This window comes from Mirounga angustirostris, unplaced genomic scaffold (genome assembly GCF_029215605.1).
Source record: "Mirounga angustirostris isolate CCGP_5_RB_7025 unplaced genomic scaffold, mMirAng1.0.hap1 SCAF_5, whole genome shotgun sequence".
Classification (NCBI taxonomy): domain Eukaryota; kingdom Metazoa; phylum Chordata; class Mammalia; order Carnivora; family Phocidae; genus Mirounga; species Mirounga angustirostris.
Window position 1 is genome coordinate 41,306,549 of NW_026991713.1, and position 17,903 is coordinate 41,324,451.

General features: G+C 37.3%; 1 protein-coding gene across 2 annotated transcripts in view; it reads right to left on the reverse strand.

The window, feature by feature from the left end:
• ZDHHC17 (zinc finger DHHC-type palmitoyltransferase 17) overlaps positions 1-17,903 on the reverse strand; it is a 94,408-nt gene that overhangs the window by 22,205 nt on the left and 54,300 nt on the right. For both annotated transcript variants that reach the window (XM_054506911.2, XM_054506910.2), the window contains exons 8-9: positions 17,525-17,650; positions 1,775-1,917 (exon numbers count right to left, since the gene is read on the reverse strand). In XM_054506911.2, the coding sequence (XP_054362886.1) occupies positions 1,775-1,917; positions 17,525-17,650 (269 nt within the window). The remainder of the gene's footprint in view (positions 1-1,774; positions 1,918-17,524; positions 17,651-17,903) is intronic.

Consider the following 17,903-nt stretch of genomic DNA (forward strand, 5'->3'; position numbering starts at 1 on the left):
TCAATAACAAATGAGGACACAGCTGAATCAGTCAGCAAGATGCTGAAGCTCCTAATTTGCCGAGAAATGGAATTCTATTCTATTCTATGTACTTTTCAACCTCAGAATTTCAGTCTATTCCTATTCTCTTAAATCAATAAATCACTTTAGTATATTTAGTAACTCTATCACTCAGCATATTATTCACCAAAGACACATAATTTTGACAAACAAGTACAAAGCAATCCTCAAGTTTTTATGTTTCACTATTTCTCCTTACCTACACACTCTTGTTAAGCTTTTAGTACAGCTTTTCAAATAGAATGAACTGGCCAATGTAATGGAACTGAAGGTCATGATGTACAGAATTTAGCACTGGGGGAAAAATATGTATTAATGAATTTTATTAAACATAAGCAGGATCAACTATCCATGTAGGCTAAGTAGGAAGTCTTCCTATTTACGGGATCCCTTGGAGCTCCTAGAAACACTACAATGAGATTCATTACCTAGAATTAAGCCTCTTCCTGACAGTTAACACATTAGTGTATTACCAGTCATCCTCATCTCTGTGAATTATTTTCACAACTCCTTTTTTTTTGAAATTCACGTGAAAACAAAGTACTAAAGAAATGGAGATTACGTGGAAAATTCTAGATCATAGACTACTGCTTAGGTTTGCTGAATGAGCAACTTAAAGGAATGAGATCTAAGGATAGGAAGAAAGGGAAAGATCACAATGTTTTAAAGAAAAATGAGGGAGGAGAAAATACAAAGGCTGAGCCTTACTGCGCATGTTCAGACTCTCTCTACCTTAGTACTAAAATCAAACCTCTTTCTTGCATATTGTTTATGACCAAAGAAAATATAATTCCTATGGAAAGGTAAGCTCAACCATTATAATCACCTAGAAATACACAATATGTATACTGCAGTTAGAGTTGAACGAACTCAAGTCTACTTCTCCTGAAATGTTTTAAAATTGTATTTTAGGGGCGCCTGGGTGGCTCAGTTGGTTAAGCGACTGCCTTCGGCTCGGGTCATGATCCTGGAGTCCCGGGATCGAGTCCCATGTCGGGCTCCTTGCTCAGCAGGGGGTCTGCTTCTCCCTCTGACCCTCCCCCCTCTCATGTGCTCTCTCTCTCTCATTCTCTCTCTAATAAATAAATTTAAAAAAAAAATCTTTAAAATTGTACTTTAGCCTTAAAAATTATATGTTAGACTTTGGTCAATGAAAGTACCTGGGGAATTTCAACATTTCAGTTTGTTTCCTACAGTTATGGGTCTCTCATGGTTTGTCTCCCTCTCTGATTTCTTCCTATTCAGTTTTCCCTCCCTTCCCCTACGATCCTCTGTGCTGTTTCTTATATTCCACATATGAGTGAAACCATATGATAATTGTCTTTCTCTGATTGACTTGGGGTTGCTGGAGGGGAGGTGGGGGGCGATGGGGTAACTGGGTGACGGGCATTAAGGAGGGCACGTGATGTGATGAGCACTGGGTGTTATATGCAACTGATGTATTACTGAACTCTACATCTGAAACTAATGATGTACTATATGTTGGCTAATTGAATTTAAATAAAAAAAGAAAAAAGAAAAAAAAGAATTTCAACATTAAAAAACTTAAAAGATTTCAGATATAAGTCTACCAAAATTCTTTAACATTAAATTAAAATGAAACATATTACCTAAAGGCAGTGTTCTAAACATACAAAACATTAATTTTACATAGCAGGGTCCAAATTATATCCTTTCCTGCAGTTAAAAATATGGTTAAAAACAACATACTTACTTTGAAAGAAATTGTACTGTAGCCCAAACGCCACCATACATTAGCCCTTTAATGAGCCAGGAATCAATATTTAGGTCTGCTATAAACCCAACGAGCCAAATAACTAGGAATGGAGTTCCTAGCATTACTTTCTGCCGAAATTCCTGTACAAAAAAAAAAAAAAAAATTAGTTAGAAAGTTTGCGTGTTTCAAGTAATCTGAATATGAACCATTGTTATCTTTGTGAAAACGTGCAACAGAGAGTGAAATTCATTCATTCAAATACGCCTACTATGCACAGGTACTATTCAAGGTGCTAGTCTCAGTCTTCTACAGACAGGCATTAAAAAGACAATTTAAAAGTACTTCAGTAAAATTATGGAAAATGAGAATCTAAGTTATAGGAGTGGATCTAGATATTCAGATATAGAAGACAGCAGTACCACCTGCCAACGCATGGATAAACTAGAAAATAGTTCATGATGATACTACCCCTCTAACAGGGCCATTGATAACTAGAGAGATAAGAACCAGAACGACCTGAAGTTCTAAGAGCTACATCAGATAAAGAAACCTGAGGATGCTTAGCCTGAAGAAAACATTTTGAATGATACATATAAACAGTAAACTAAAATCTTAAAATGAGATAGAAAATAAAAATCAAACAATCTACAGGGTCCCAGAGTCCAAAGAATGAAGATTATGTGCCTCTAAACACATATCAAAGCACAGTGCTTAATACTCTGGAGGTAGTTCCATTTCATTGTTGTACTGATCTAGTTGTTACAAAGTCTGTACTTTGTAGGTTGTTAGAAAACCTATCTATATCTACTTCCTTATACCATCTATCACAGTTGTATCTTCAGAACAACACAAAGTAAAGTCTACTGCCTCCTCCACATAGCAGCCCCTCACAAACTGACAGGCAGCTATCAAATCTCTGGAGGTACCTTAAGTAACAACAATGTAAGATCTTCCAGCTGTGATCTAACAAAGCTCAGAGATTAAACATTACTTTTCTCCCTATTTACCTTTCTGAAGGCTAAGATACTACATTTTTTTAGCGCCCCTTTTATACTGCTGGCTTTCAGCGAAATACTTTTTCATATAAATGGCCATGTCTTCCCCAACTTAACCACTGTAATTCATTTTCTGAATGCTGCCTAATTTTAACTTGAAAAATAATTAAACATAACTTCAGAGTTTAATTTTATGCTGTAGTAAACTAACTAACCCTGCTGATCTGTTTTTTTCATCTCAAGTATGCATGAATTTTGTATCAAGACATTAGAAAAGATTTATAACTGGGAGGACAAAGTGTAAGGCAGATAGGTCATTGGAAAAGTATTTTCTAAAATTATCTGTAATTTGCCTTGTTTTTAGTTAAGATGCTTGTTCTCCCTCAGCAACAGCCACATTTTTTCATTATTAAAAATAAAAATACAATTTACATATAGTAAAATTCACCCTCTTTTGGGCAGAGTTCTCTGATTTTTTATTAACATACACTGTTTTGTCAGCACGAAAATCAAGACACAGAACAGTTCTATCAAGCCCTGAAATATCCTGTGCTCCCAGTCCCAGCCCCTAACAAACACTAATCTCTACCCCTGTATTTTTTGCTTTGCAGGAATGTCTTATAAATGGAATCATACTGATGCAGTCTTTTAAGTTTGGCTTCTTTCACTCAGACAAGGCATTTGACATTCACTCATGCTGTTGTGTGTATCAGCAGTTTGTTCCTTTTTAATGCTAACTAGTATTCTATTATAGGATGTATCACAGTTTATTTACTCATCTCCAGCTAAAGGATTAGGGTTGTTTCCAAATTTGAAGACTGTGAATAAAGCCATTATAAACATCTGCATACAGGTTTTTGTGTGAACCTAGTTCATTTCACTTGGATAAATACCTATGTGTGGGCTTCTGGAGTGTTTTGTTTTGTTTTTTTTTTTTTCAAAATATTATTTAACATATGGTATTTATGATACCATAAAGATGTTTAAAAAAAAGAGAGATGTAATGGTGATGTGCTGCTTTTGTAGATATGAAAAATCTATTTTTTCTTGAATTTCATTATGGAAATTTTCAAATATATAGTAAGTTTGAAAGAATTTTATAGTAATTTGCATTTCCCTAATGACTAATGATGTTGAACAGTTTTTCATGTGCTTATCTGCCATTTTTATAACTTTTTAGTGAAATATCCCATCTTTAACCCATTTTTCTAACTGGGTTGTTTGACTTTTTCACTGTTAGTTGTGAAAAATTCTTCATACATTCTGGAAACTAGTCCTTTATTGGGATATACGGCTAGCAAATATTTTCTCCCAGTCTGCAGTTTGTCTTTTCATCCTAATTAACAGAGCCTCTCATTGGACAAAAGTTTTTCATTTTGATGAAGTCTAACTGATTAGTTTTTACCTTCCTGGATCATACATTTCATGTCAAGTTTCTTCGTATAGCCCTAGATTCTGATGATTTGTTTTTTCCTAAAAGTTTTATAGTTTTACATTTAAGTCTGTGAATCATTTTGAGTTAACTTTTTTATACAGTGTGAGGTTTGAGTAGAGGTTTATTTATTATTTTTTTGCTTATGCAGGTCCAAATGTTCCAACATCATTTGTTGAAAAGGCTGTTTCTCTTCCACTGAATTATATTTGCACTTCTGTAAGTCAGGAGGCATATATCTCTGTGGTTCTATTGCTGGGTTCTCTATTTTGTTCCAGTGATCTAGGAATTTGTTCCTCCAATACCACACATTCTTGATTACTGTAGCTACATGGAAGATCTTAAAATTGCACAGGATGATTTTTTTTTTCAAAATTGTTTTAGCTATTCTTGATCTATTGCCTTTCCATATAAATTTTAGAATGATCTTGGCTATACAGACAAACAAATCTTACCAGAATTTTTATTTAATTGCATTAAATTTGTATAACAATTTGGGCACTATGTTGAGTCTTCCATTTCATGAACACAGCATGTCTCTCCATTTATGTAGATCATCTTTGATTTCTTTCATTGACATTTTAAAAATTTTCAGTATACAAGTAACTTTACATGTCTGGCTAGATTCACACCTAAGTATTCTGATTTTTTTTGAGCAACTAAGTAATATTGTAGTAATTTTGGTGTCCACATGTTTATTACAAGTATATAGAAATAAAATAAAATATCCTGTGACTTGTTAAACTCATTTATTAGTTCTAGGAGTTTATTTTGTAGATCCCTTGGGATACAGACTATCATGTCAACCACAAATAGGGACAATTTTATTATTTTTTCCTTTCTGAACTATATGCCTTTTAACTTCCTTTTCTTGCTTTATTTCACTAGCTAGAACTTCCAGCATTTAGAGTCTCTGAGTGGTCGGGACTTGCAGCACTAAGTTGAATAGAACAGTAAAAGGGATATCCTTGCCTTCTTTTTTTTTTTTTTTTTAAGATTTTATGTATTTATTTGAGAGAGAGACACACAGTGAGAGAGGGAACACAAGTGAGAGAGAGGGAGAAGCAGGCTTTCCGCCAAGCAGGGAGCTTGATGTGGGGCTCGATCCCAGGACCCCGGGATCATGACCCGAGACAAAGGCAGACACTTAACAACTGAGCCACCTAGGCGGCCCAACCTTGTTCTTGACCTTAGAGGGAAATCACTCAGTCTTTCACCATAAAGTATGATGTTAGTTGAAGGTTTTAGAAATGCTCTTTATAAAGTTCAGGAAATTCTCCTCTATTCCTATTTTTCTGAGAGTTTTACCATAAATGGATATTGATCTTTATCAAATGCTTTCTTCTATATGGATATAATCATGAGATTTTTCTTCTTTGTTAATATGGTAGATTACACTAAATAATTTTGAATATTTAAATGAGCCTTGCATTCTTGTAATAAGCCCAATTTGGTCATAGTGCACAATTCCTTTTATGTAATGATGATTTCTATTTGTTAATATTTTGTTAAAAAAAATTTTTTTTTTTAAAGATTTTATTTATTTATTTGACAGAGACAGAGACAGTGAGAGCAGGAACACAAGCAGGGGGAGTGGGAGAGGGAGAAGCAGGCTTCCTGCTGAGCCGGGAGCCCGATGCGGGACTCGATCCCAGGACCCTGGGATCATGACCTGAGCCGAAGGCAGAAGCTTAACCAACTGAGCCACCCAGGCGCCCCTGTTAAAAATTTTTAAGTGTACAGTTGACCCTTGAATAACAGGGGTTAGGGGTGCCAACCCCTTGCAATCAAAAACCTGCATATAACTTGACTCCCCCAAAATTTAACTACTAATAGCCTACTATTTTGACTGGAAGCCTTGGCAATAACACAAACAGTTGACTGAACATATTTTGTATGTTATATGTATTATATACTGTAGTCTTATAGTAAAACTAGAGAAAAGGAAATGTTATTAAGAAAATCATAAGGAAGAGAAAATACATTTCAATACTGTATTTACCAAATACAAACCTGTGTCTTCAAGGGTCAACTGTATATTCATGAGGGATATTTGTTTATAGTCCTTTGTTTTGTACTGTCTTTGTGTGGTTTTGGTATCAGGGTAACTAACACATACTGTTTCCAATCTATTACTTACCTATATAAGCAATTTGCCAATATTCTTACACATGAAGTGAGTTTCTTATAGACAGTATATAGTTGCATCATGCTTTATAATACACAGAGCCGATAACGGTCTTTTTCTTGGTAAATTAGAGTATTTTAATTTAATGTGATTATTGACATGTTAGGTCTATAATTTTATTTTTTGTTTTCTTCTTATGTTTTAGTTTCTCTGCTTTCTTTTTCCTGCCTTCTTGTGGGTAACTGGAAAGCTTTTTAGAATTCTATCTATAGTGTTTTCCAGTTTATCCCTCTGTAGAGCTTTTTTAGTGGTTACTCTAATTATACAAACATAACTTATCACACTGGTGTCATTTTACCAGTTCAAATGAAGTGTAGAAACCTTACCTGCCTTTATGTCCCTCTACCCTCCCGTTTATATTATAAATTGCCTCACATATATACCTACATTTAGAGACACACCAAACAATATTATAATTTTTGCTCCAACTACCAAGCATAATTTGGAAGGCATAAGATGAGAAGTCTACTGCATTTACTCAGAAATTTGTTTACTATGATCTGATGTTCCAAGATTTTTCCTTTTATCGTTTCCTTTGTGTTTAGCGAACATCTCTTAGACATTCTTCTAGGGTAGGTCTGCTGGCAACAAATTCTCTTAATTTTCCTTTATCTGAGAATGTATTGATTTCTCCTTCATTCTTGAAAGATATTTTTACTGGATACTGGATTCTGGGTTGACAGTTCTTTCCATTCAGCACTTGGAAAATGTGCCAGTTTCTTCTGGCTTCTCTGGTTTCTGATGAGAAATTCACTGTCATTTGGACTGCTTCACTCCCACTGGTAAGGGGATTTCAAGAATTTTATTGTTTTTTGGTTTCCACAAGTTTGACTCTGTGTTCAGGCAGAATTTCTTTGAGTTTATTCTGTTTAGGGTATGTTCCACTTCTTAATCTGGAGGTTGGTCTTTTGTCAAATTTGGGGATTTCATGGGCCACTGTATCTTTTGGGTACTTTTTTAGCTCCACACTCCCTCTCCTCTTTTTCTGGAACACTAATCATATCAACGTTAGATACTCTGTTATAACCCTTAGGCTCGTTCATTTTTTTTTTTCCCAATTTATTTCCTTTTGTTCAGAATGTCTAATTTTTATTGTTCTAGCTTCAGGGTGACTGATTCTTTCCTCTGTCCCCTCTAATCTGCTGTTGAGCCCATTCACTGAGTTTTGTAAATTTTATTCTAATTTTCAGTTTTAAAATTCCCATTTGGTTCTTCTGTATATTCTATTTCTGTATTTCTACTTCACTGCTGAGACTACTTTTCATTTCTTTCAAGCATGTTCATAATTACTCATTGAAGCCTTTTCATAGTGGCCACTTTAAAATCTTTTGTCAGATAATTCTAATATTTCTGTCATCATTTTGTTGGCGTCTATTTGATTCTCATTTCATCAGTTTCACATTGTCTTGGTCCCTGGTATGATGAGAGATTTTCATCTGAAAACTGGACATTTGGGGTATAATGAAACACTGGATCTTATTCAAACCTTTTCTTTTAGATGGATTCCTCTGCTGTAGCTTGGCAGAATGAGGGGAGTGAAAGCACCTACTCATTACTGCCAGGTGGGGTGGAAGTTCAGATCTCAACTTGGACTTTAATGACACCTGAGGAGGGGACTCCTCATTACTGTTGGGCAAAGGTGGAACTTCCAGCTCCCCATTATACCTCTACTGATACCTCCATGGCTGGGAAGGTTAGGAGTGCCTCATTATTGTGTCCTATGTGGTCTTCCCTCATAGAGCAGGGGATGGAACCTCACTAATAGCCAGTGGGGATAAAAGTCCCAAATCCCTATTTAACTTCTCTGACATCACCCCAGGAAAGAAGTTGAGGCACCTCATTACAGCCTGATAAGGGTGGAAGTCTAGGCCTTTGCTGGTGTGATTCAAGGTGGGGCCACAGCTTTTTCTGCAATATTTGGCTGTGGTAGAAAGTTATCTTCTAAAAGCCTCTATCTTGCTAAGCTGTCTCTTTTGTGGTTCTTTGACCAGAGAGCAGGATTTTGTTGGAGCCCTTTTTGTCTATATCCATTTGTGATTCTAGGTTGTTCGCTTTGTCAGCTCTGTTTTTGGGATGTATGAGGCAAAAAAGGGAATATATTTTTCAGGTCCTGAGCTACCTAGCCACTCTGCCTTCTTCTTTCCATCTCCCAGAATTTTCCTACATTTGTTTTGTACATAATGTCCAAGTTTTTCAGTTGTGCTTAGTGTGGACGAATAGGAAAAGTACAGCTACTCCACCTTTCCAGATTTATTTTCACATGATCAATAAACAATATTAAAGAAGACAATATGTGAGATTCCAGTTAACAAAAGGGATTGTGGGTTTTTAAGTGTTGAAAAATACAATTTAAAGATTTCCTTCTAACTTATTATTAAGCATTTATTTAGGAGGCACTCTCTCTCTCCTTCTGCTCCTCCCCCATGTCTAAAATCTTCTAACCTTAAAAATCCAAGCACTTTAAAAATAGTTTTCTAAAATTAAGATTCCCTCCACATCTACCTACTAGCACTGTCCAAAAATATTTTTCCCCCATTGGGATGACTTATTTTTAGTAAAATACTACTGAATCCTAGGTGACTATTTCTTGTTTAGTTTTAAATACAGAACATACTTTACAGATTAGCAAATTAAGTCATGTTTATGATTTAAATATTTCAAATGAGATGAAAAGAGAATAGCCTATATAATTACAAATACTTAATTTCAAAAAGCACCCAACCATTGTATATTTTTATTTAGTAATCCTTTTTAAAAATGTAATATAGAGAAAAGATGGAGGAGGAGTAGGGGACCCTATTCCAACCGGTCCCCTGAAATGAGCTGGATATCTACCAGACCACTCTGAACACCCACGAAATCAGCCTGAGATATAAGAAGATATCTCTGGATCTCTACAGAGTATCGCAGGCGGTTGGTTTCAAGGTATGAAGAGGGGAGCTGTGATTCCCCAGGCAGATATTGGATGATAAACGAAAGGGGGAGGGAGCCATGGGGATCCAGCACTGCTGGTGAGCAACAGTCTCCCGCACTGGGGACGGGGCACAGATTCGCAGACCAGTAGTGGCAGGGAAAGGACTTTAGGGCAGTCCCCGGGACTGAAACCTGGAGCAGCGGGGCCACGCACGTAAACTGGGGGTGGCTGGTGGTTTTAGAAACACAAAGAGCAGAGACGCTCCCCCCCAAGCCCTGAACCGGAGGCGAGGACTGGGAGCCCTGCTGAGGGGCGCACAACCCAGGACGCTGCAGTTTATAGCAGCACAGACAGAAACTGAGATAGTGTGGCCTGGAGAGCTCACTGAAGAACAGACTGCGATCTCTCTGCTCTGAGGCAGAGGGTTGGAAAAGATCTCTTCTGCTCTGACTCTCGGAAGAGACACTTCGGAAAGCCGCCAGGGAAAGCCTCCAGAGAACAAAAGCCCCCCAAAACCGTTTTTCACTGAGCCCATCCCCCCACAGGGGGCAGGGCAACTCTAGCCAAACAGGGTTGCCTGAGTAACAGCATGGCAAGCCCCCTCCCCCTCCGAAAACAGGCTGGGAGAACAAGAGGCCAGCAACCCTAAGGTCCCTAGAAAACAGGTGCATTTTGCTTGGGTTGTGGTCAATAATTTGGATTCTGTACATTCCATCAACCACCCCTTAACAGAATGACTAGGAGGAGGAACCCCCAAAACAGGAAAGACTCAGAGACTGTGACTTCTGCCACAAATTTAAAAATGGATACAGATATAACCAAGATGTCAGAAATGGACTTCAGGGTAGCAGTTATGAAGACAATAGCTAAAATGGAGAAATCGATTAATGGCAACATAGTCTCTTAAGGGCAGAAATGAAAGCTGAACTGGCAGAACTTAAAAATGCTATCAATGAGATCCAATCCAATCTAGATACTCTTAACAGCTAGGGTAAGCGAGGCAGAATGAATTAATGATCTAGAAGACCAATTGATAGAAAAGAAGGAAAAAGAGGAGGCCAGGGAGAAACAACTCAAAATCCATGAAAACAGAATCAGAGAAATAAGTGACACTATGAAACGTTCCAATGTCAGAATTATTGGGATCCCTGAGCGGGTGGAGAGAGAGAGAGAGGACTAGAAGATATATTTGAGCAAATCGTAGCTGAGAACTTCCCTAATCTGGGGAATGAAACAGACATTTGTGTCCTAGAGGCAGAGAGGACACCACCCAAGATCAAGGAAAACAGGCCAACGCCCCAGCATGTAATAGTAAAACTCGCAAATCTTAGAACCAAGGAAACTACCTTAAGGGCAGTCAGGGGGAAGAGATTCCTTACGTACAGAGGGAGGGTCATCAGAATAACGTCACACCTATCCACAGAGACTTGGCAAGCCAAAAGGGCTGGCAAGACATATTCAGGGTATTAAATGAGAAGAACATGCAGCCAAGGATACTTTATCTGGCAAGGCTGTCATTTAGAATGGATGGAGAGATGCAGAGCTTCCAAGACCAGCAGAAACTGAAAGAATATGTGACCACTAAGCCAACCCTGCAAGAAATGTTAAGAGGGGTTCTATATAAGGAGAAAGACCCCAGGAGTGATACAGAACAGAAATTTACAGAGACAATGTATAGAAACAAGGACTTCACAGGCAGCATGATGACAATAAATTCGTATCTTTCAATAATCACTCTCAATGTGAACGGCCTAAATGCTACCGTAAAACGGCAAAGGGTTGCAGACTGGATAAAAAGACAGGAACCATCCATATGCTGTCTACAAGAGATTCATTTTGAACCTAAAGATACACCCAGACTGAAAGTGAAGGGATGGAGATCCACCTTCCTTGCCAATGAACCTCAAAAGAAAGCTGGGGTAGCAATTCTTGTATCAGACAAATTAGATTTTAAGCTAAAGACTGTAGTTAGAGACACAGAAGGACAGTATATCATTCTTTAAAAAAAAAAAAAAAAGATTTTATTTATTTGACAGAGAGAGCAAGAGCAGGAACACAAGCAGGGGGAGTGGGAGAGGGAGAAGCAGGCCTCCCGCCGAGCAGGAAGTCGGATGCGGCACTTGATCCCAGGACCCTGAGATCATGACTTGAGCCAAAGGCAGACACTTAACGACTGAGCCACCTAGGTGCCCCAGACACTGTATCATTTTTAAAGAGTATCCAACAAGAAGATCTAACAATTGTAAATATCTAGGCCCCCGACATGGGAGCAGCCATCTACATAAGCCAACTGTTAACCAAAATAAAGAGTTATATTGATAATAATACGTTAATTGTAGGAGACCTCAATACTCCACTCTCAACAACAAACAGATCATCTAAGCAGAAAATCAACAAAAAAACAAGAGCTTTGAATGACACACTGGACCAGGTGGACCTCATAAATATATACAGAACACTCCAACCTAAAACAACAGAATACTAATTCTTCTTGAGTGCACATGGAACTTTCTCCAGAATAGACCACATACTGAGTCACAAATCAGGTCTCAACCGATACCAAATGACTGAGATTATTCCCTGCATATTCTCAAACCATAATGCTTTGAAACTGGAACTCAATCACAAGAAAAAATTTGGAAGAAATTCAAACACTTGGAAGCTAAAGACCACTCTGCTCAAGAATGTTTGGGTCAACCAGGACATCAAAGAAGAACTTAAACAATTCATGGAAACCAATGAGAACGAAAACACATCGGTCTAAAACCTATGGGATACTGCAAAGGCGGTCCTAAAGGGGAAATACATAGCCATCCAAGCCTCACTCAAAAAAACAGAAAAATCCCGAATTCACCAACTAACTTTATACTTTAAAGAACTAGAGAAAAAGCAACAAATGATGCCTAAGCAACACATTAGAAGAGAAATAATTAAGATTAGAGCAGAGATCAATGAATTAGAAACCAGAAACACAGATCAGATCAATGAAACTAGAAGCTGGTTCTTTGAAAGAATTAATAAGATCAATAAAACACTGGCCAGACTTATCCAAAAGAAAAGAGAAAGGACCCAAATTAATAAAATTATGAGTGAAAGGGGAGTGATCACGACTAACACCAAGGAAATAGAAACAATTATTAGAAATTATTACCAACAACTATATTGCCAATATTAAGTAAGCTGGAAGAAATGGATGCCTGAAACAGGAAGAAATTGACAACCTGAATAGGCCAATAACCAGTAACGAGATTGAAGCAGTGATCAAAAATCTCCCAAAAAACAAGAGTCCAGGCCCTGATGGATTCCCTGGGGAATTCTACTAAACATTCAAGAAAGAAATAATACCTATTCTCCTGAAGCTGTTTCAAAAAAATAGAAACAGAAGGAAAGCTTCCAGACTCATTCTATGAGGCCAGCATTACCTTAATCCCCAAACCAGGCAACGACCCCATCAAAAAGAAGAATTTCAGACTGATATCCCTGATGAATATGGATTCCAAAATTCTCAACAAAATCCTAGCTAATAGGATCCAACAATACATTAAAAAAGATAATCCACCACGACCAAGTGGGATTTATCCCCGGGATGCAAGGGTGGTTCAACATTTGCAAATCAATGTGATAGAACACATTAATAAGAGGAGAGAGAAGAACCATATGGTCCTCTCAATTGATGCAGAAAAAGCATTTGACAAAATACAGCATCCTTTCCTGATTAAAATTCTTCAGAGTATAGGGATAGAGGGAACATTCCTCAAGTTCATAAAATCCATCTATGAAAAACCCAAGCGAATATCATCCTCAATGGGGAAAAGATGAGAGCCTTTCCCTTAAGATCAGGAATACATCAAGGATGCCCACTCTCGTCACTATTGTTCAACATAGTACTGGAAGTCCTAACAATAGCAATCAGACAACAAAAAGAGATAAAAGGCATTCAAATTGGCAAAGAAGAAGTCTAACTCTCTCTCTTCGCAGACGACATGATACTTTATGTAGAAAATCCAAAAGACTCCACCCCCAAATTACCAGAACTCATACAGCAATTCAGTAATGTGGCAGGATACAAAATCAATGCACAGAAATCATTTGCTTTCTTATAGATTAACAATAACTGTAGAAAGAGAAATTAGAGAAATGATTCCATTTACAATAGCACCATAAACCATAAGATACCTCAGAATAAACCTAACCAAAGAGGTAAAGGATTTATACTCTAGGAACTGCAGAACACTCCATGAAAGAAATTGAAGAAGACACAAAAGATGGAAAAACATTCCATGCTCATGGACCGGAAAAATAAACATTGTTAAAATGTCTGTGCTACCCAGGGCAATCTATACCTTCAACGCCATCCCGATCAAAATTCCAATGACATTTTTCAAAGTGCTGGAACGAACAATCCTAAAATTTGTATGGAATCAGAAAAGACCCCAAATCGCCAAGGAAATGTTGAAAAAGAAAAACAAAGCTGGGAGCATCACGCTGCCCGATTTCAAGCTATATTACAAAGCAGTGATCACCAAGACAGCATGGTACTGGCACAAAAACAGACATATAGACCAGCTGAACAGAATAGAGAGCTCAGATATGGACCCTCAACTCTGTGGTCAAATAATCTTCGACAAAGCAGGAAAAAATATGCAATGGAAAAAGGACAGTCTCTTGAATAAACGGTGCTGGGAAAATTGGACAGCCACGTGCGGAAGAATGAAACTCGACCATTCTCTAACACCACACACAAAGATAAACTCAAAATGGATGAAAGACCTCAATGTGAGACAGGAATCCATCAAAATCCTAGAGGAGAACATAGGCAGTAACCTCTTCAACATCAGGCACGGCAACTTCTTTGAAGATACATCTCCAAAGGCAAGCAAAAAAAAGCAAAAATGAACTTTTGGGACTTCATCAAGATAAAAAGCTTCTGCACAGTGAAGGAAACAGTCAACAAAACAAAGAGGCAACCCACAGAATGGGAGAAGATATTTGCAAATGACACTACAGACAAAGCACTGATTTCCAAGATCTATAAAGAACTTCTCAAACTCAATACCCAAAAAACAAATAATCAAGTCCAAAAATGGGCAGAAGACATGAACAGAAACTTCTCAAAAGAACACCTACAAATGGCTAACAGACACATGAAAAAACGTTCATCATTATTAGCCATCAGGGAAATTCAAATCAAAACCACATTGAGATACCACCTTACACCAGTTAGAATGGCAAAAATTGACAAGTCAAGAAACAACAAATTTTGGAGAGGTTGTGGAGAAAGGGGAACCCTCTTACACTGTTGGTGGGAATGCGAGTTGGTACAGCCACTTTGGAAAAGTGTGGAGGTTCCTCAAAAAATTAAAAATAGAGCTACCCTATACCCAGAAATTGCACTACTGGGTATTTACCCCAAAGACACAGATATAGTGAAAAGAAGGGCCACATGCACCCCAATGTTCACAGCAGCAATGTCCACAATAGCCAAACTCTAGAAAGAGCCAAGATGCCCTTCAACAGATCAATGAATAAAGAAGATGTGGTCCATATATACAATGGAGTATTAGCCATCAGAAAGGATGAATACCCAACATTTGCATCAACATGGATGGAACTGGAGGATATTATGCTAAGTGAAATAAGTCAAGTAGAGAAAGTCAATTATCATATGGTTTCACTTATTTGTGGAACATAAGGAATAGCATGGAGGACATTAGGAGAAGGAAGGGAAAAATGAAGGGGGGGAATCGGAGGAGGAGATGAACCATGAGAAACTATGGACTCTGAGAAACAAACTGAGGGTTTTAGAGGGAGGAGGGTGGGGGGACGGGTTAGCCCAGTGATGGGCATCAAGGAGGGCACGTACCACATGGTGACTGACATAACATAATAAAATAAAATAAAATTTAAAAAAATAAAAATAAATAAAAATGTAATATATTTAAAAATACTAATGCAAAAAACACCAAAACAAAAAACAAAGGAATACTCGACTTCTGAACTGATCACAATAATATACACGTTAATAAAATTGTGCTAAACTCTTTAATGAAGTTCTCTTTTATTTTTTTATTATTTTTTAAAGATTTATTTTACTTTAGAGACAAAGAATGAGTAGGAGGGGCAGAGGGAGAAAGAATCCCAAGCAGACTCCACAGTGAGTGCAGAGCCCCACACAGACTGCGATCATAACCCAATCTGAAACCAAGAGTTGGATGCTCAACTGACTGCACCACCCAGGCACCCGTGAAGCTCTCTTTTTTAAAAGAAATTGTGTCCAACGGCACCTGGGTGGCTCAGTTGGTTAAACGACTGCCTTTGGCTCAGGTCATGATCCTGGAGTCCCGGGATCGAGTCCCGCATCGGGCTCTCTGCTCAGCAAGGGGTCTGCTTCTCCCTCTGACCCTCTTCCCTCTCGTGCTCTCTGTCTCTCATTCTCTCTCTCTCAAATAAAATCTTTAAAAAATGAAAAATAAAAAATAAAAGAAACTGTATCCAAACACATAAACGTGACACATAGTTCATATTGCTATAATAAGTAACTATATATTATTAAACATCTAGAATTTATAAAGTCATTTTTATCTGACAATGTATTTTTAAAAAAATCCTTTAGAATATTTACACTAAACAAAATGAAAGTATAAATATTATGGGATTTTCCAAAGTAATACAAGACACTTTTGTTATAAGCTTAGTTACTATGAGACATCAGCCTTTGTTCACTGTGTTGAGAAAAACTGCTTTAAATCCTAGAGGACAGAGCAAAATTAATGAAAATAAAAAAATAAACCATTTTCTATGTTATATCTAATAGTAAAATGAAAGTTAACACAATGTGCAAAAACTGCTCATTATTCTCAACTATGGGTTTGAAAACAGGCAAGTTTTTTTTTTCTTTTTAAAGATTTTATTTATTTATTTGAGACAGAGAGAATGAGAGACAGAGAGCATGAGAGGGAGGAGGGTCAGAGGGAGAAGCAGACTCCCTGCCAAGCAGGGAGCCCGATGCGGGACTCGATCCCGGGACTCCAGGATCATGACCTGAGCCGAAGGCAGTTGTTTAACCAACTGAGCCACCCAGGCGCCCCAGGCAAGTTTTTTTTTAAGATTTTATTTATTTGACAGAAAGAAAGCGAGTGAGCACAAGAGGGGGTGGAGAGGAAGAGGAAGAAGCAGACTCCCTGCTGAGCAGAGAGCTCAACACAGGGCTCGATCCCAGGACCCTGGGATCATGACCTGAGCCAAAGGCAGATGCTTAGCTGACTGAGCCACCCAGGCGCCTCAAAAGGCAAGTTTATACACTATAAATCTAACTCTACTCATGTCGAAGCAATGACCAGTGGTTTCAACGCACTAAGGGAGTCTGAACTATAAATGAGACATTTTCTCATGTTTCCCTTTGTCCAAATCTTGTCATTTTGTCCTGCTAACACATACATCATTAACTTTAAATAAAAAGTAGTACCACTAGAACAGCCTGAATAAAAAGGTACTGAAGGCTTAATGCCATTCGACTTGTGATTATTGACGAATTAGCCAAATACCTTGTCAATTATTTAAGTATTATAAAAGAAACTGCCAGATGATTTTTCCTTTTTAAAGGAAAGAAATTTTTAAGGAATATAGACCCTTCTTTGGGGGAAATATTCTTAGTTTTGAAATGATATTATTATAACTAGGCAATTGAACCATCAATTATACAGTTTAACCTTGAAGGTATATAGAAGATCTAAAACAGGCTTTCCATAGAGAAGTGAAGAATGTAAGTTTCTCTCACTCTAAAAAAAGTTACAACATATCACAAAAGAATGGGAAGCTTGAATCAATTAAAGTTGCGAGCAGTTTAAAAAGATATGTATTAGGACTACAATTTTTCATAATTTATTACCATATTAATAAATGCACTTAAACAAGACGGGCTTATTATCTATTACTTAATAACAAAGGCCAGCTGAATCAATGAACTTAAATTTATGTTAGCTTATGGAGATTTAAACAATTTCACACATAACCATCCTTCCTAATTATCAAATTACCTAGTAGGCAGAGCCCTGAAAAACTCTGCTTCCAACTTCATTTTGTCCTGGGCAATATAGTATTTTAAAAATTACACTGGCCAATGGCAAAACTAAAAGCTAAAAACGCTCAGCTAAGAAAGTATGCCTATGAATTTTACTTAAAAAGATTATATACTGAAAATCTTCAATCCTGAATTTACCTTATCAGCTTTCAGCTTTCTAAGGAAGGATGGATTGTCATATCCTTTTGCTTGTCTCGCCTCTTGCAAATGGTTGATCATCCACACGTTTTTTCTCTGCTTTGCCAAATCAAGTGCTGATTCGCCCTGATAAGCAGAAAAAATTCACATTAAAAATAAAAGAAAAAGTAAAATATTTTAGTTACTAACTTTTAAAGTACTCCCACAAAAATAAATTGAACAATTAGTTCATTAACATTGTTTGACACTGGGCAAAGTCAGATACTAAGAGAGTCTAAATCTTTACATATTATTATTATGCTTTCCCATTCAAGGTACAATCAGTAAATGTATTTACTCATCTTATTCTATAGATTCTATTTCTGGTTGCGTTTTGACT